Source organism: Puma concolor, unplaced genomic scaffold (genome assembly GCF_028749965.1).
Source record: "Puma concolor isolate L17-30 unplaced genomic scaffold, mPumCon1.1.hap2 unalloc_scaffold_8, whole genome shotgun sequence".
NCBI lineage: Eukaryota > Metazoa > Chordata > Mammalia > Carnivora > Felidae > Puma > Puma concolor.
This window is the reverse complement of record NW_028240291.1, coordinates 843,490-862,387: the sequence shown is the minus strand read 5'-3', so window position 1 is coordinate 862,387 and position 18,898 is coordinate 843,490. Positions and strand designations below refer to the sequence as shown.

Below are 18,898 nucleotides of genomic sequence, written 5' to 3'. Positions count from 1 at the left end.
CTAGAGAGTGCGACAGCCTCCGCCCTGGAAGAGGTAAGGCTTGGGCGTACAGATCCCCAACTCCACAGCGTGCTGACACCCCGCTGACCATGTTGTCTGCATACTGGTAGGGGCAAGAAGCCTCCATGCATTGGGACTGCCAACGCCTTCTCTGGAATAGAGCCACTGCAGAGAAGGCTCTTGTACTGCAGAGCTGTGCCGTGGGGATCCTGGGGGGCTTGGGCAGCTTGGGAGACAGGAAGATTAGTGTGGGGATGTCAGTCTCAGGCACGCTGTGCTGGGGGCCGTGTAACTTGGGGATAGAGGAGGGCCTGCGATGGACAGGGCTGAACTCTGTCTACTGCACTGCTAGCACGGTGGAGCTTTTGCCCCATCCCTAGCACAGACATCTCTGGCAAGCAGCCATCTGCTGTGGAAGGAGTACCCCAGCACTCACCTCTTCCCAGGTGAGGCTCGTCCCAGTCCTTTCTAAGCTCCAGGCCTGCCCGGGACCTCTGCACAGCATGCTAAGGCTGCACAAGTCCATCGTTCCCTATGTGGCCGAGGCAGCCTTTGTCCAGGCACTCGGGCCAAGGAACGCAGGCTGCCTGGGACGAGGCGACCTCCCTGAGGGCCTGCTGGTGTTTGCCCTTGGGAGTCTTCTCACAAGTCTCACATGGCGTGTCGGACACACGGCATAAGCCTGTGGACCCAGAGGAAGAGGAGCACCCGACTCATCACGGCTGATGATGAGAGGGCAGCGGGCACACGGGAGAGGATGGCGTGTCCGTGGCCTTTAAGAGCCCCACCTCCCCGCGACCCTCCCCTCTGTTGCCTTGCAATCTGGGCCACCCATTTGTAACCTGAGGTCATTTCAGAAACAGCGAAGTTCACACAAGGGCATCCGTACTAGGACACCTTCAGGAGTCTTGTGGGTATGTGTGTGTGTGTGTGTGTGTGTGTGTGAATATGTGAGAGTAAGTGAAGCAGTGTGTGGGAGGCTCAGCTTCAGGAAGTGGAACCAGAAAAGTTGGCTGTGATTTTGGAGTTGCGTGAGACTGTAGTGGGCTGTTTCCTCTGCAGTGTGTACGTTCTCCCTGACAACTCTGCCTGAAGCAGAACTTCGTCGGTCTTACCCACCCACTCTCCCTCTGGTCCCTCGGTTCCCTCCCCTGGACACCAATCCTACAGCCTGCTCACAATCCCTCAAATATGTGTGGCTGCTCCTGAGATCCTGACCTTGTCCACAAGACAGTCTGCATTCGTAGACATCTGAAAACCAGAGGGTAATCAACCCTGGGAATTCCTCTCTGTGTGGCGGTTCAGTCAACATGACTGAGGATGTCACCATGCGGGATTCTGGGGGCACCATCACGGACATCCCCAAACCCTGAGTATTGGACATCCCTGGCCTGTGCTGGCCTCTCCATTTCCTTGAATTTCCTCATTTTCACAGGAAAGATATGAACCTGGGCGCTGGCCTTTCTCTCAGGTTTGTGCCCTGTCCTCCCTCACTCAACTCCCCATTGGTTCAGTCTTACTGACCTCACATGCAAACCCAATGTGTGACCCATCCCTACGGACAATGTCCTACGTCCCGCCCTTCCTTGGAACTCCAATGTGCAGGCACAGAACACTTACACCTCTGGACAGCCGCATGTATACATGGACACGCCCCAGAGCGTACCTGAGCAGAAAACACACACAAACACTTCATGCTGTTTATCTCCCATTCTATATTTCTTCAGGTGTATATTCTTCAAATGTATTTCTTCCAATGTATTTCTTCAAAACCCTGCGCCACGTGTCACCACCAGCCTTGTCCTTATTTCGTGGGCAGGAGAATCTTGTGGACCATCGGTGAGCATCGGAAGGGTTTCCACTGGGGTCCATGAAGTGCGATTCTCCTTCATAGTCTTCTCAAGATCGTGCATATATCTGGGATATAAGGGTACACACAGACAGAGACACACAGACACAACCACACCCACATCCATACACACACACACACACACACACACACACACACACACACACACACAGGACAGGTGAGAGTCTTATCTTGGCCCTGTTTAAGGTTGCTTGAATGTTTCCAAACGGAAGGTAGAATGGGAGGGTGTCATAAGCTGTGCCAAAGCTGACAAGTGGCTCCAGAAGCCCGACAACATGTGGGATGGTGGTAGGAGGCCTGAGGGTGGGGTTCATGGTCCTGGAATGACCGTTGTCACCGTGCTATCTGATGAGCCAGCTTGGATGTCCCGCTTTGCTCATTCTTGTTGTCTGGCCCACTGCCCACCTTCAGCCTCCCCAAAGGGGCAAAGCCTCTTTGACACGTTACTTCTTAAGACTCCCTGTCTCAGGCCGATGCCCTTTTGACCTGGTGTCACCTCCTGTGCCACTGTGAGTCTCGGTGCCTCCACGCAGAAGAGAATTGCGCCATGGGCCCCACGGCACACATTTCAGTGCCCACACCCTTGGCTGCTCACCTCTTTCCCTCTCAGTGCTCTCTCCTGGGGCCTCCTCCATCTTGAAATACGGCAGTGGGTTGCGCCAAAGATCCTCGATGATTATCTGGTAGGGGAGACAGGCCAGGCCTCAGGTAGCTGTCCCACGCAGTGGGGGAACCCATGAAAATCACCTCCCTTCCTTGTTACAGGGCCCCACCTCAGCAATCCTGCTAGAGCCGGCAAAGCTGTGGTCAGAGAACCAGTTGAAGAAGTTGAGGCTGCTGTTGTCATGCCTGCGTCTGTAGGCCTCCTGTCTGTACCTTGGGTACCACAGGATGGGACTGGAATGAGACGCCGTATACCCTGCAGGAAGACGAGTATGTGAGAAGGCGCCAGAGAACTGATCACAGTCAACCCTCCACCCACTGCCGCCCATGCATTCAGTGGACACTTACCAGCAAGGCCAAGGACATACTCCTTCGTAACGACTTCATTCTGGAAGTAGGAGTTCTTGCCAAAAAACAGCAGGATCTTCCGGCATTCCCTGGGAAACTTGTGTTCCTCCACCTGCCGTGGTAGGAATGTGGGGCAGAAATGTGAAATCTTGTTCCAGGAGACCCGCCCTCCCCTGAGGAAGGAACACACCACTTCTCCCCACCACCTCCCCCGCCCACACAGCCACCCACCCACACCGCCTCGCACTCCCAGGCCGACCTTCAAATTGGTCATGTGGCGAAGCATGCTTTCATCCTGCTTACTAATCAGGGCTGACATCTGAGGGTGGTTCACAAACTGCTGCAGGTCAAAGAGCCTTCAGGTGCTGGGCATGAGAGACCTGGACCCAGAGAACCGGTGTGGACCGCATCCTGGCGTCCTCCCCCAGGGACTGGCGTCCTCCCCCCGGGCCTCACGCCCTCCCCACAGGCTGCATCCAGGCCCACGGGGTCTCAGGATTCCGCAGGGCTCTGCTAGACACGCACAGGAGGCTGTGCACGCCCAGACGCCCGCATCCACGCCTAGCCTTGTGTGCTCATGAGGACACTGAGGACGCTTACTTCCACACAGCCACACAGCACACATCCGGTCTCGCGCCGACCAGTGGGCATTCGCACCGCCTTCCCCGCAGCAAGATGCTTAGCGGGACCCAGAAACGTGCCCCCGCGCGGCTTTGCGTGGGAAGAAGCCCTCGGTCATTTCCCCGTCCTGGCCTGGACCTCCACCGCCACTCCGCACTCTCCCAGCGCTGTTTCCGTGCCAGGTGCGACGTAAAGCACACGTGCCTCCACCACCCCAGCACTGCCCTCCTCCCACACTCACTGCAGAGCCAGGACCACTGGGATGGTATCATGTTTGCACCTTCCCGGCCACTGGAGCGTGGCTTAGCTCCAGTCCCTGTCCTGGGTTCCTCTAAATGTCGCCTCCCTTTCCTTCCTCTTGTGCAAGCCCAGCCCCCTCTGGACCCTCCACCAGCAGCAGGAAGGATACAGCCTTGGCCCAGAAACCACGGATGCCCTGGATAAGGGCACTTCTCTGTTCCAGATGATGCCGCCGCCTCTGCCACATCCTGAGTTTGAGTCGAGCGTGCTCCCGGCTGGCCTGTTTATTCACGGGCTGTAGCTCTATCTGAAGGGCCTCCAGAGCCTCCAGTGGGGAAGGGCAAGGACGGAGGCCTGTCTCGAACTGCTCCTTCTTATCCTGCTTCACGTGCAGCTCCTGGGCTTCTTCCACCCATCGGCCTTCCTGCTCACTCGGCTTCTGTTCCTCCTCCTCCCGCTCCTCCTTGTCCTCCTTTCCTTCCACCTCCTCCTGGCCCTGCTGCTGCTCCTCCAGCGCTCCCTTCTCCTGCTCCTCTTCCTCCTCGGTTTGCAATTCGGCTCTCCCTTTAATGGCTCCCACGCCTTCCCTTCCTCCTCCCGCTCCTCCTCCTGGTCCTCTTCCCATGCCACTGCCGCCCCCGCCGCCACCGCCCCCGCCGCCGCCGCCGCCCCCGCCGCCGCCGCCCCCGCCGCCGCCGCCCCTGCCATCGCCACCCCTGCCGCCGCCGCCGCTGCCGCTTGTATACCCTGGTGCTCCTGCTCCTCCCCTTCCATTTCCGCCAACTCCTCCTCCTTCCGCTCTTCCTCCTTCTGCTTGGGCTTCTGCTTCTCCTCCTCCTTCTAATCTTTTACTCCTGCTGCCTCTCCCCCTCTTCCTCCTCCTCTTCCTCCTCCTCCTCCTCCTGCTCTTCTGTTCCTGCTGCTCCCCCTCGTCCTTCAGGTCCTCCTCCTCGCGAAGCTGGACCTTCTCCTTCCCCGGCTCCTGCTCCTCGTCCTCCTCCCCCTTCTTCCTCTGGTCATGCCCCTCTTCCCCAGGCGCGTCCTCTTCCGCGGCCGCCACCTCAACCTCCTCCTCCACCAGGCCCCACAGCGCCTCCACCGCCACTACGCCATGCCCAGGCGGCACTGATAGCTCGCTGGGGCCGCCCACCTGCCCCTCGGGTCGGGCCTGGCCTTCCTGCACAGGCTGTTCGCTGGTGGCCTGCAAGCCTTCGGCCTGCGGCACCTCTGGCCCTGCCAGAGACTCAGTGTCCGCGGACTCCTGTCTCTTGACCACGCACTTCCAGACGCTGCCTGCCCAGAAAGGGAGGCCCATTCACTGGCACTGTCACTTCTGTGTCATATCCCGTATATGGCACCTCCAAGACAGGCTCCTCTATTCACATTCATAACTTTTGAGTGCAGGCCCATAACCTTCATGCTCATTTGTCTGCCATGCCCTGCCATGGCTGCCTATTTACTGCCAGTGTCACGATGTGCTCACGTGATTGCCACGCCCATCTGACTTCCGTGCTTATGTGACTGCCTGATTCCTGGCACACCCACAAGTGCTGTGCTCATGTCACCACGGCACACACTTGAATCTGCACCCTCAGGTCTGTGTGCTCATTTGATGCTTGTGCAGGTTGACTCTTTTATGTCTTGCCCCGCGAATCCCAGCAGAGGTAAATGCCACACCCAGATGAATGCCACGCCCACAGGAGTGCTGCACCTGTATGATTGTTGTGTCCACTGTTGCCAGAGCCATGTGACTGCCATGCTCCATAATGGCTGCCTGTGTCTGAATGCCACGCCCACGTCCCTGTTGCGTCTGCCTGACCACAGCCCAACGTGGCTGCCGGCCTGGGCTCATTCAACGTCTGAGCCCACATGACTGCAACAAGCACCTAATGATCAAGCCGTGGTGTCCTCACTGCCCATTGACTGACACATTCCTGTGCGCCATGCCCACTTGACTGTCGCACCCTGTAAGGCTACATGAATGTAACTGCCATGCACACTCAAGGCCATGCCCAGTTGACGGCCACCCCCACCTAACAGCTGCTTCCGTGTGTGGCTGTGCTACAGTGATGGCCACACGCATGTAATAGCCGCATTTGCCTGACTCCATGCCCACCTAGTCGCCATGCCCTCAAAACTGCCTTGTTCACTTGGTGGCCGCCTCAGGGCAGGAGGTACAGAGGAAGGCAGGCCGCAAGTGGAAAGGGTGACGGAGTCCCCTTCTGGTGTCCCTCCCGTGCCCTCTGCTGACGGTCCTTACTGGTGCCTGTGGCAAGGAGAAGTGGTCACAGGGCCCCTCTGTGGGATCTTCAGGGGAGGCCGTGGAGGGCAGAGCTAGAGCCGAGGCGGCACGTTGCTAACCGGCAACGTGAGAGCCGGAAGTCTTCGTGTCCCTTCTGGCCTGAACCCTCCCTGACACCTGACGGTGTTTAGAAGATGCTCCTTGGATGTGGCTTTCCGGAAGCCGTCCCTTACGTGCGTAGGCCTCTGTTCCTGGGACGCAGGGACAATGTGGTGATGAGGGCTTTGCAGAGTCCTCCTGTCCCGGACCTTGGCCCCGTAGAGAGGAGGCCCCGCTCGGGCCTCATCCGGCCGCAGGCGGGCAGCCGGGCCCGGGCTCGGGAGGAGCGCTTCTCCTTTGGCTCCTGGCGCAGCTGGCCTGGCTTCTGCGCTGTACTCCCGACCGCCTGATGCGGAGCCCCTCCTCTGCCGATTGTGCTTGAGCCGTCCTCCAGATTTCGGTTTCCGTCTCTGGCTGTCCGGTGCAGCCTCCAGATCTTGTCCTCTTCCGTGGGGCTTCCGCCTTGACCCTTTTGTTGGCCACATTCCCCCTCCGCGCACAAGCTCGTCACCCAGGCGTGTCTTCCTTTTATATATCTCGTCGGCCGGGCTCTGGCCGTTAACCTGCCTTGGTCCCTTTGTGCAGGCCACATTTGCCTTTCTTTTTATGGGGTCTCACGTGACCAGCTCTCCTTTTAGGGAGGCTGAAAGGAACGTGTTAGAATAGTCAGAGCGAGCCGTCGCATTCTTAAATGCCTCGGAGTAACACCAACTCGCTCACCGGGAGACCAAAGCCCAGGAGGTGGGTTGTGGTATCTTTTGTTAGTTTTAGGGGGGCATCGTTTTGTCTTTTCTCTTGCTTTTTGATTTTGGTTGTCAACCATGAGAAAAAAAAAAAAGAGGTTTTTTTTTCTTTCCACAATTGAGATTTTGTTGGTGGTTTGATGATCCGTACACAGACATTTCATTTTGTCTAGATTGTTTTGAAGTTTATTTATTTTGAGAAAGAGAGAGAGAGCATCCCAGGTAGGCTCCACAGTGTCAGCACAGAACCGGACATGGGGCTTGAAATCACAAATAGTGAGATCTTAACCTGAGCTGAAATCAAGAGTCGGACGCTTAACCGACTGAGCCACCCAGATGCCCCTCATTTTGTACAGTTTTTAACACAGATACCAAAGACCTAAAAAGATGTAGTCTGCCACTCTTATGTAAACCGTTATTCCGGTGACTTTACAGCTTGAAATGTGGAGGCAGATTTTCCTTAGGAAGAGATAAGTATCAGTATCTTGTGTGTCGATAATCTGTTCAATCACAGTGCTCCCCACCTCATTCACAATTCACAATTTAACATCCTAAACACGACTTGTTCAAACTTCCAGGTTTTTCACGGCACACAACCAAAGTGTTTAGGGAAACTGGGCTAGCACGCTCAGGAACTGAGTGTGCCAAGATCAGGGAATGGTGTTCTTTAGGAATTGTGGGGAGAGAGGTAACTTTCAGTGTTCGAGACACACGAAATACACGACCGTGCCTCCAGATTGCCACGTAGCATGCTTTATACTGTCGGCTGTAAAAACTGCTCCCCTGACCCATGGGATGTTAAGCTGACCCAGACAGCCAGAGCCTCCTGGGATTCCGTATCTTGCTCTTTCCTGGTTGTACTAAAAAATACATAACCAGCGAATGATTTTGCCTCTTAAAAAAAAAAAGTTACAGTTAACTCAGATGAGGTGATATTCCCTCCTTAAAAATATTCCCAGACTTAGTAAAAAGCTTACATTTCCAAAATAGCGATGAAACTCCCCTCTGGATTCTGTAAGGAGACAGGGCCCACCAGTAAGACGTGGTGTATGATCTTAGGCTGGGCTTCCTTCACCTCTGCTTCTCCAGAGGCTGGGCTCTCCTGAAGCTTTCGTTCGTTTAGGGCGAGGCTGAAGGAGGCTTTGGAATGCAGTCTTCCTTTATAGAGGAGAAACTGGAGAAGTCTTTACAGATGAGAGGAAGTAACATGGTGTTCGTCTCCGTGGTGAAGCCGGAGGACATGACGGGGCTTCACGGGAGTCTCGCACAACTTGTCCATAGAAGGGTTTGTGGGGATGACGTGGAGAAACCCACCAAGTGGTAGCTGAGCCAGACACCGGTGACGTGTCCCCTCCAGGGCCTGCTGCCTTAACAACTGTCCTGAGACCCTGCAGGTCATTAGTCACGGTGGTTTTGCCTAAAGACGTTCTCTTTCACTGCAATTCAAAGGGAATCACTGTAGGGAGGACGCTTATGTTCACTCTTATCGTGGGGTCAGGATCTTTTCTTGTAGATACAGAAGAATGTGTGACTTTTAGTATGCTAAATGTGTCTCACACAAAACTCACCATTTTAACCCCTTTAGAATGTGTGATTCAAGGGCGCCTGGGTGGCTCAGTCCATTAAGTGACGACTCCTGGCTTCAGCTCAGGTTATGATCTCATGGTTCGTGTGTTTGAGTCCCGTGTTGGGCTCTGCACTGTCAGTGCAGAGCCGGCTTGGGTTTCTCTCTCTTCCTTTAAATAAATAAATAAACTTAAAAAAACTTGTATGTTCTGTGGCTTCCTCATGGTACCTGGCCCTTGTGTGTTGTGATGAGTCTCCAAAAAGCGCATCCTTCAAGGCGGCACCAAATGCCATGGGCTCTGTGAAAATGTTCCTGGAGTGTGCATCCACACCATAGAGGGCAAGCCGACTTCTCACTCGTCTGGTACTTCATTTATCTGTCCCTATATCTCTACACTGCAACTCAAAGCATCGTCTCCTCTCCTGGGAGCTTGTTAAGGATGGTCTTAGAGACGCAGAAGTTCAAGCCCCACCCAGGACCTGCTGAATCAGATCTGCATTTAAAAAACATTTTTTTTTGAGTTTTATTTATCTATTTTGAGAGAGAGGGCATGAGCAGAAGAGGGGCAGAGACGGGGGGGAGGGGAGAGAGGGAGAGAGACAGAATCCCAACCAGGCTCCACACTGCCAGTGCAGAGCCTGATGCAGGGCTCAAACTCACAAACTGTGGGATCACGACATGAGCTGAAATCAGGAGTGGGATGCTTAACTGACTGAGCCACCCAGCCACCCCCAGATCTGCATTTTAAACCCTGGGAGACTTGTGTGCACATCACAGGTTGAGAAGCGTTGGCCTCTAAGCCTAGAAATGTCTTCGAGGCGGGAACTACATCTTGCAAGACGCACTGTCCAGTATCTAGCGGTTTTTGCGCATAGTACTTGCTCTGTAGATGCTTACTGAAAGAATAAGTACAAACTCTGAACGCAGATGGCTTTTTTTGCACTCATGCCACCAAAGCATTTACCTAATGGAATTCAGGCAATAGTTCGCTGGGTACAGACCCAAGTTACCATCTGCATGTGTTCTGTATTCTAGATTTTGCCCTCCAGATTGTGTACTTAGTGCCAAGAGGAGAGAGAGAGAGGAGATGAAACTGACCCAGGCACGCCTTGAATGCTGCCTTGAGGGCCTGCAGCGTCTGGGTCCCTGTTTTGGGGGACAGGTGCTGGTCTTGACCCCAGCCACCACAGTGCTGCGGGCTCTGGTAGTGACCCCAGCCGGAGCGTTGGTCAGCTTCCCCTGGGGGCTTTCCCTGCACGGGCAGGGTCGCCGGCCGTCCTCGTCAGTGTGAACTTCGGTGGTGGAGGCTGCTGCGATGCTCACCCTTTCTCCTTTATCTCCTGTGGTTTACCTGGTGCCCTCTTTCACCAGCGCTCTAATTGTTGGGGATCCAGGGTTCCATCTCTGTGGTTATCTGCCCGTGACTCTGTCTTCTGTCCGGGCAGCCTCCTTCAGTCTCCCCAGCCCCCTGGTTTGTTTGTTTTTTTTTAAGTTTTATTTATTTCTGAGAGAGAGTGAGTGTGTACGCACAAGCCAGGGAGGGGCAGAGAGAGAGAGAGAGACAAACAGAATGGAAGCAGGCTCCAGGCTCTGAGCAGTCAGTACAGAGCCCGACACGGGGCTTGAACCCATGAACCACAAGATCATGACCTGAGCTGAAGTTGGACGCTTGACCTACTGAGCCACCCAGGCACCCTGCCCCTCAAATCTTTAAATATCTTCTGCTTGGGGTCACTCCATGGGTGGGCCACCTTTCCCTGGATGCTCTTATCCCACAGCCAGCTGCCCACGGACCCTCCACCTGGACAGCCCCTTGGCCTCTCGCACAGGACGTGTCAAAAACCTAAGCACTCCACTGAATGTCACCTGCACCTTGACTGTACCTGGCTGAACGTGTAATCTTGGGCAGGTGGAAATTTATTTACAACGTGTCTGTTACTGTGTTGGGATAAAATTGTCTAGACTTTTGAAACCAGTTATTAACAAAAATATGAAGCCATCCATTCGGTTAAGAAGTGGTCGTTTACTTGCATTGATGGTGTTGACTTACAATGAATAATTGCTTGGTTAACCTGAGAGTTCAAACGTCGTCCTTAGATTTAAGGGGAGATTTGAGGCAACTATCATTCACTTGCAGAACTGAGGCATGTAAGTTGCTTAGTACCCAGTTTTTTAACCTGGAGGAAAGATGTACTGCTCTACTGCTTTGTGAGGGCTTTGTAAGTAACTGTTAGGTTGGCCGCGGCAAACAGTCAGGCAGTGAACTTTCAGATTGTACACAGATACTCTCACAAACGTTAACTTTGTTCACCGGTTTTCCTAGCAGTTTGTAAAGATAATTGCTTTTTGGTATAAAACTGGGGTTGGCAAACTGTTTTGTAACAAGCCAAGTAGTAAATATTCTTGGCTTTGTGGGCCAGGCGACTCATTGCTGTCCTGTAGCCATATGTAAGCAAGTGGGTGTGGTTCTATTGCAGTAACATTTTATTTACAAAAAAGGGGGGGGGGCGCATCTGGCTGGATTTCGCTCATGGGCCATAGTTTGTCAAGCACTAGTAGAGAAAGCAGACAGGGTTAATTGCTGCTGAGATTATTATTACTGTATAGAAAAAAACTAGGTTTAGTATTTAAAGGCCAAGATTTCTTGGGGCGCCTGGGTGGCTCAGTTGGTTAGTATCTGGCTCTTGATTTTGTCTCAGGTCATGATCTCTTGGTTCATGAGTTTGAGCCCTGAGTGGAGCTCTGTGCTGACATCATAAAGCCAGCTTGGGATTCTTTCTTCCTCTCTCTGCCTCTCCCCTGAGTGTGCACTCTCTTTTTCTCTCTCTTAAAATAAATAAACGTTTTTAAAAATGCCACATGTTGCAGAATTCTTTTTATTTGTTTAAATGTTTAATTTTTTTAATTTATTTATTATGAGAGAAAGAGAGACAGCACAAGTGGGGGAGCAACAAAGAAAGAGGGAGAGAGAAACCCAAGCAGGCTCCATGCTACCTGTGCGGAGCCTGACACAGGGCTCGATCTCATGAACCATGAGATCATGACCTGAGCCAAAATCAGGAGTTGGATGCTTAACCAGCTGAAGCACACAGGTGCCCCATTGTTCATTTATTTGAGAGAGAGAGTGCAGGGGAGGGGCAGAGAGACAGGGAGAGAGAGAATTCCAAGCCGACTCCACATTGTCAGCGCAGACCCCAATGGAGGGCTCTGTCCCACAAACCGTGAGATCATGACCTGAGTCAAAATCAAGAGTCAGACACTTAACCACCTGAAATGCCCAGGCGCCCCTGTAGGATCCTTTTTCTGTGAGCTATCCAGCAAAGGCAAATGCATAGAGACAGGAGGTGGGTTAGTGGTGGCCAGGGCTGGAGGGGATCAGGAGGTGACTGCTCACGGCTACCAGGTTTCTTCTGGGTTTAGGACGTGATGGTTCCACAGTTCTGTGAATATACTAAAAAGTCATTCACTTGTATATTTTATGTGAGTGAGTTTTCTGGTATTTGAACTCTCTCTCAGTAAAGCAGTTACAAGAATCTAGGCCTGGGATTAATGTATGAGAAACAGTACATAATAAAAATAACCCATCATTATTGTTTGGATAAAGGATTTCCAGAAAAGGGCCCTGTATCTTTAGATCCACCGTTTTGGGTCGTGCATGTTCCGGAGCGCATGCGCTCTTTCCTGTTCCCTCGGTGAAGGTAGCCCACGTCCCCGCAAAGGCAGCGCTGGGTGAGGGATGTGTCCCTCATTCGTCAAATAGGAATCTGCGCAGCCTCAGGGCGTAGATGGGGTCCTGGCCGATCCCAGAGCCAGTCATAGAGCTGTGGGCGGCACACGTCACAGGCACGTTGCTCCTGGCTGACTTCTGGGGACTTGCTTTGTTTGTTTGGAGGCTCATGGCACGTGCGTCTTTGTTGCAGATTGAAGAAGGAAGTAAAGCTGCGGCAGTGGACAAGTTACTGGCCGGGGACGAGATCGTCGGCATCAACGACATTGGTCTCTCAGGGTTTAGACAGGAGGCGATTTGCCTGGTGAAGGGCTCTCATAAAACCCTGAAGCTGGTAGTGAAAAGGTAAGACCCACGCCTCGTGCCATTTTCACAAACAGAAGTGAGTAAAATAGCAAAAGGTGAAGCTAGGTCTGCTGATCTGTATCACTGCAAGCAAATCCCGGTTTGGACTTAAGGGGTGTGTGTGTGTGTGTGTGTGTGTGTGTGCGCGCGTGTGTGCGCGCATGTGTGTGTGTGCCCGCGCGTGCGCGCGCGCACGCTCATGACCATAAATTTCTACTCCTTGGCCAAGGGTGAATCCAGCATCCAAAACTTAAAAGATGCCTTCTTCTAGTACTATGCATTGTTTATTTGATACATTAAGTGAATTTGAATGCTTTTTTCTTTTCTTTTGTTTATTTAAAATCAAGTTAGGGGCGCCTGGGTGGCGCAGTCGGTTAAGCGTCCGACTTCAGCCAGGTCACGATCTCGCGGTCCGTGAGTTCGAGCCCCGCGTCAGGCTCTGGGCTGATGGCTCAGAGCCTGGAGCCTGTTTCCGAATCTGTGTCTCCCTCTCTCTCTGCCCCTCCCCCGTTCATGCTCTGTCTCTCTCTGTCCCAAAAATAAATAAACGTTGAAAAAAAATTTTTTTAAATCAAGTTAGTTAACGTACAGTGTGGTGTTGGTTTCAGGAGTAGAACCCAGGGATTCATCGCTTACATATGACACCCAGTGCTCATCCCAACAAGTGTCCTCTTAATGCCCATCACCCATTTTCAGCACCCCAGTCAACCCTCAGTTTGTTCTGTGTATTTAAGAGTCTCTTACGGTTTGCCTCCCTTTCTGTTTTTATCTTATTTTGCCTTCCCTCTCCCTGGGTTCGTCTGTTGTGTTTTTTAAATTCCACTTATGAGTGAAATCACATAATATTTGTCTTTCTCTGAGTTATTTCGCTTAGCATCATACATTCTAGTTCCATCCACACTGCTCCACTGGCAAGATTTTATTCTTTTTCATCACGATGGAACATATTCCATTGTATACATAAACCACATCTTCTTTATCCATTTGTCAGTTGATGGACATTTAGGCTCTTTCCATACTTTGGCTATTGTTGATATTACTGCTGTAAATACTGGGGTGCATATGCCCCTTCAAATCAGCATTTTTGTATCCTTTGGATAAATACCTAGTAGTGCAGTTGCTGGGTCAGAGGGTAGTTCTATTTTCAGTTTTTTGAGGAACCTCCATACTGTTCTCCAGAGCGGCTGCACCAGTTTGCATTCCCACCGACGGTGCAGGAGGGTTCCCCATTCTCCACATCCTCGCCAGCATCTGTTGTTTCCTGAGTGGTTAATTTTAGCCACTCTGACCGGGTGTGAGGTGGTATCTCATTGCGGTTTTGATTTGTATTTCCCTGATGATGAGTGACGTTGAGCATCTTTTCATGTGCCTGTTAGAATGCTTTTCTCTTTTCTTCAGCCGTATGTAGGTTATTCTGTTAGGGAGCTGCACTGACGCTTCAGATGAAGTGTTGTTACCTCTTGTTTCCACAAGGTGGCAGGCTACTGCGTTTTCGCCTTAAAGGAAAATGGTGCAGGGCTGCCTGTACACTTGTCAGCTACCGGGAGTTTTTAGCGCTGTGCTGAGGTCTGGGGGGAGCGCGCTGCCTGTTCCTGCAAATCAGATTGCAGAACTTTGGAGGACTTGAAGTGGTTAGAAAAGGGGAATGAGGGGCGTGATGTTTTTATGCACAGGAGCGACCCTGAACCCCCATAAAGGTACTTGTGATTTCTTGTCTTCAAATAGAAGTAATTCTCTACCTTGCATTTTGTAGTTGGCTAATTCACACTAAAGTGTTTGCATGCCCCTCCTCTTTTTTTTTAAGTGGAATTAGTGTATTCTTTCAAGTTTAACTGTAAATTTTAAAAAATAAATGGACTCAGGAGCCTGAGTGGCTCAGTTAAGCGTCCGACTTCGGCTCAGGTCATGATCTCATGGGTTTGTGGATTCGAGCCCCGCGTCGGGCTCTGTGCTGACAGCTCGGAGCCTGGAGCCTGCTTCGGATTCTGTCTCTCTCTCTCTCTCTCTCTGTCTCTCTCCCTTGCTCGCTCTCTCTCTGTCTCTCTCTCAGAAATAAGTAAATAAACATTTTCTAAAAGTGTGTTAAAAAAAAATAAACGGACTGAAGCATTTACTTCCATTTTTAATACAAGTAGACTTGAAAGCCTATTCCCAAAGGAATTCACTTTTTATTTTTTATTTTTTTTTAATGTTTATTTATTTTTGACAGACAGAGAGACAGAGCATGAGCGGGGAAGGGGCAGAGAGAGAGAGGGAGACGCAGAATCCGAAGCAGGCTCCAGGTTCCTAGCCGTCAGCACAGAGCCCGACGCGGGGCTTGAACCCACAGACCGCGAGATCATGACCTGAGCTGAAGTCGGATGCTCAACCGACTGAGCCACCCAGGCACCCCTCGCTTTTTTTTTTTTTTTTTTTGACTGAAACCATATCCAAGGAGGAGGCTCAGAAACAAGGAAGAAAAAACTCTATTTCATTGCCACACTGAATTAACAACTTCATTTCCAAGTGGTACAGACTACCCTCTCTGTAAATCAGAAAAATAAACTCTTAGATGGGCAGTTTGGGAGCCCTTTGGAGAGGATGAGATAGGAGAGACACCGTCATATTGTATAATTATTCCTTTGTGGTCACGTTAACGACCTTTCTAAGGCAGGATACGTGTTCTAGGATTTAGTGGTGCTTAGTGCAGTAATGATGATGCAAAGGGAAGCGTGCTCCACAGAGGTGAGCTGGGTGTTATCAACTGCCTCGGGGAGTCCTTACCAGCTCCCCAGCTGATTGAGGTTGCCCTCTATCGTCTCTCATAGGAATCTGCGGGTTTACTTGAAAATGAGACAGTAGTTTTTTTTTAATGTCTATTTATTATTTGTTTTGGGAAGCGGGGGGGGGGGGGGCAGCGAGAGGGAGGGAGAGAGAATCCCAAGCAGGCTCCGCTGTGCCAACGCAGAGCCCGACACGGGGCTTGAATTCACAGACTGTGAGATCGTGACCTGAGCCAAAACCAAGAGTCAGACGCCTGACAAACTGAGCCAGCCCCCCTCCCCCGCCCCCTGAGGCGCCCCCTGAGATGGTAGGCTCTGGCTGTCTTGTTGGCAGAGATCTAACAGTTAGCAAGACCCATCGGTGAGATTGTGGGGAACCAGCATGTATTTGATACAATGCCGATTGGACTACAGGTTAGACAGACTTTCCGACGAGTAGTTTGGCGACATGTTTCAAAAGGCAGGTCTTGGACCCACAATTTTCGTTTCTGGGATCCTAGATACTCAGCAAAGGGAAATTACTGAGGTGAATTAGAGACCACCCAAACTGTAAAGTGCTGCTGTTACCAATGATGTCAGTGTTTCCTGACATGGGAAGGCGCCCCACAAAGTCCAGGTGAGTGGAACACGTAAGAGCAGTCAGAGAACTGTGTATGTCCCATTCTCACAAGGTTGTTCAGTTGGTTTGTTAGGTATGCTTCACGCCATCATGCAGCCCAGCATAGGGCGTGAGCCCAAGACCTGAACTGAGATCAAAGGTCAGATGATTAAGGGGGTGCCTGGGTGGCTCGATCGGAAGCGTCTGCCTTCACTCAGGTCATGATCTCATGGTTCGTGAGTTCGAGCCCCACGTAGGTTCTGTGCTGACAGCCCGGAGCCTAGAGCCTGCCTCAGGTTCTGTGTCTCCCTCCCTCTCTGCCCCTCCCCCACTCATACTGTCTCTGTCTGTATCTCTCCGTCACTCTGTCTCTCTCTCTCTTAAAAGTAAACATTAAAAAAAAAAGAGGGGGCACCTGGGTGGTTCAGTCGGTTAAGCGTCCGACTTTGGCTCAAGTCATGATCTCACGGCTTGTGGGTTTGAGCCCCGTGTCAGGCTCTGTGCTGACAGCTCAGAGCCTGGAGCCTGCTTTGGATTCTGTCTCCCTCTCTCTCTGCTCCTCCCCAGCTTGTGCTCTGTCTCTCTCTCTCTCTCCCTCCCTCTCTCTCTCTCTCTCAAAAATAAATAAACATTAAAAAAAAATTTTTTTTAAAAGAGTCAGACATTTAACCCACAGAGCCACCCAGATGCCCCATTGTTAGTTTTAATTTTTAAAGATATTGTGGTACAATACATATAACAGAAAATTTACCATCTTGGGAATGCAAGCTGGTGCAGCCACTCTGGAAAACAGTATGGAGGTTCCTCAAAAAACTAAAAATAGAACTACCCTACGACCCAGCAATGGCACTATTAGGCATGTATCCATGTGATACAGGTGTGCTGTTTCAAAGGGACACGTGCACCCCTATGTTTATAGCAGCACTATCGACAATAGCCAAAGTATGGAATGAGCCCAAATGTCCATCGATGGATGAATGGATAAAGAAGATGTGGTACATATATACAATGGAGTCTTACTCGGCAATCAAAAAGAATGAAATCTTGCCATTTGCAACTACGTGGGTGGAACTGGAGGGTATTATGCTAAGTGAAATGAGTCAGTCACAGAAAGACAAATATCCTATGACTTCACTCACACGAGGACTTTAAGAGACAAAACAGATGAACGTAAGGAAGGGAAACAAAAATAATCTAAAACCAGGCAGGGGGACAAAACAGAAGAGACTCCTAAATATGGAGAACAAACTGAGGGTAACTGGAGGGGGTGTGGGAGGGGGGATGGGCTAAATGGGGAAGTGGCACTAAGGAATCTACTCCTGAAGTCGTTGTTGACTATATGCTAACTAATTTGGATAAAAATTTAAAAAAAATAAAAAATAAAATAAATAAATAAAAGTATATTTATCATGGTGAGCAATAAAAAAAAGAAAATTTACCATCTTAAACATTTTTAAATGTACATTTAAGTAACATATTACATATTACTTTTATAGTACTTTATAAATTATATTATTATACTCACAAGTTATGTTTATAACAATAAAAACTAGCATTAAAAAAAGCTCACTGCGGGGCGCCTGGGTGGCGCAGTCGGTTAAGCGTCCGACTTCAGCCAGGTCACGATCTCGCGGTCCGTGAGTTTGAGCCCCGCATCGGGCTCTGGGCTGATGGCTCAGAGCCTGGAGCCTGTTTCCGATTCTGTGTCTCCCTCTCTCTCTGCTCCTCCCCCGTTCATGCTCTGTCTCTCTCTGTCCCAAAAATAAATAAACGTTGAAAAAAAAAAAAAAGCTCACTATTTTTAATTTTTTATATTAAAAATTTTTTCTTAATTTAAAAAAGTTTTTAAATTAAGTTTATTTAGGGGTGCCTGGGTGGCTCAGTCGGTTGAGCAACCGACTTCGGCTCAGGTCATGATCTCATGGTTTGTGAGTTTGAGCCCCATGTCAGGCTCTGTGCTGACAGCTCAGAGCCTGGAGCTTGCTTTGGATTCTGCGTCTCCCTCTCTCTCTCTGCCTCTCCCCCACTCATGCTCTGTCTCTGTCTCAGAAATAAATAAACATTAAAAAAAAATAAAAAAAAATAAATTAAAGTTTATTTTGAGAGAGACAGTGTGAGTGGGGTAGGGCAGAGAGAGAGGGAGAGAGAGAGAATCCCAAGCAGGCTCCGTGCTGACAGCACAGAGCCCAGCACGAGGCTTGAACTTGCGAAACCATGACCTCATGATCTAAGCCTGAAACCAAGAGTCGGACACTTTAACCAGCTGAGCTCCCCAAGCACCCCAGCTCGTTGCATTTTTAAAGAGGAAAAGCTTTGGGGGTTCAGTGTGCCTGTGCTCGTAGGAGTCAGCAGGAGGGTTGGTCCCCAGGAAACCGTCAGCTGTGCACCCTGTTCTGTTCTAGGCAGTGCCCCAGAGAAGGTCTGTTTATTGCTCTGTGATCGGAACAAGAAGAAGGACCCTAAGAAGGCAGGTGTTGGAGTGCTGGCTACAATATACTCTAAGGCTAACATGTATTTCTGCATTTATTCAGTTCTTAAAGTAACACCAGGGCGCAGTCGACTCCCCGGGCTCAGAAGGGCATTGGGTGGACCAGGGGTCTTGCACCTCTGTTGTGTGTCTCCGGAGAGCAGCATTGGCACTCACTGCTGATCTTGGGCTTCTTTGTATCATACACGTTCTTGTGCACTTAACGTCTGTTTCCGCAGAGATCGTTCCGGGTTGACTGTGCTGAGGTCTGAGTCGCGATTTCTCTTAACGACCCCACGCTGCTCCACAGTCTGGATCCTCCGCTGTTCTACAGAACCTCTGTAGACGGATATTTCTGGTGCCTCTGGTGAAAGCCTGTAACTGCAGCATGTGGTGTCTCTGTACCCGAGTCTGTGTACCTGTACGTACAGGTCGTTGCAGTCCATTTCCAACCTGGGGTTCTTGAATCAGAAGTTTGGGGAGCACGAACTGCGACAGCCACCTCCAAATTTCTCGGGCCGCTTTTCAGGCTCACGTCCACTCTAGCAGAGGTTATTTTCAGTTTAGTTCTGTACTCTTTTCGAATGTGACGGGTGAAAAATGGCT

At 50.9% G+C, this 18,898-nt stretch overlaps 2 protein-coding genes across 2 annotated transcripts in view; one reads left to right on the top strand and one right to left on the bottom strand.

The window, feature by feature from the left end:
• Positions 1 to 2,613: 2,613 nt before the first annotated feature.
• LOC147570851 (testis-specific Y-encoded protein 3-like) lies at positions 2,614 to 5,852 on the bottom strand. Its single transcript, XM_086696732.1, has 5 exons — positions 5,808 to 5,852; positions 3,912 to 4,280; positions 3,141 to 3,218; positions 2,882 to 2,993; positions 2,614 to 2,789 (listed from the first exon to the last, which is right to left on the bottom strand). Exons 1-5 carry the CDS (start codon positions 5,850 to 5,852, stop codon positions 2,614 to 2,616), a joined length of 780 nt encoding a protein of 259 aa, XP_086552858.1.
• A 6,311-nt stretch (positions 5,853 to 12,163) lies between these two features.
• Positions 12,164 to 18,898, top strand: part of LOC112871670 (protein Shroom2) — a 66,090-nt gene continuing 59,355 nt past the window's right edge. Inside the window, exon 1 of the mRNA XM_086696748.1 lies at positions 12,164 to 12,465. Coding sequence (XP_086552874.1) covers positions 12,179 to 12,465 — 287 coding nt within the window. The 5' untranslated portion in view covers positions 12,164 to 12,178. The remainder of the gene's footprint in view (positions 12,466 to 18,898) is intronic.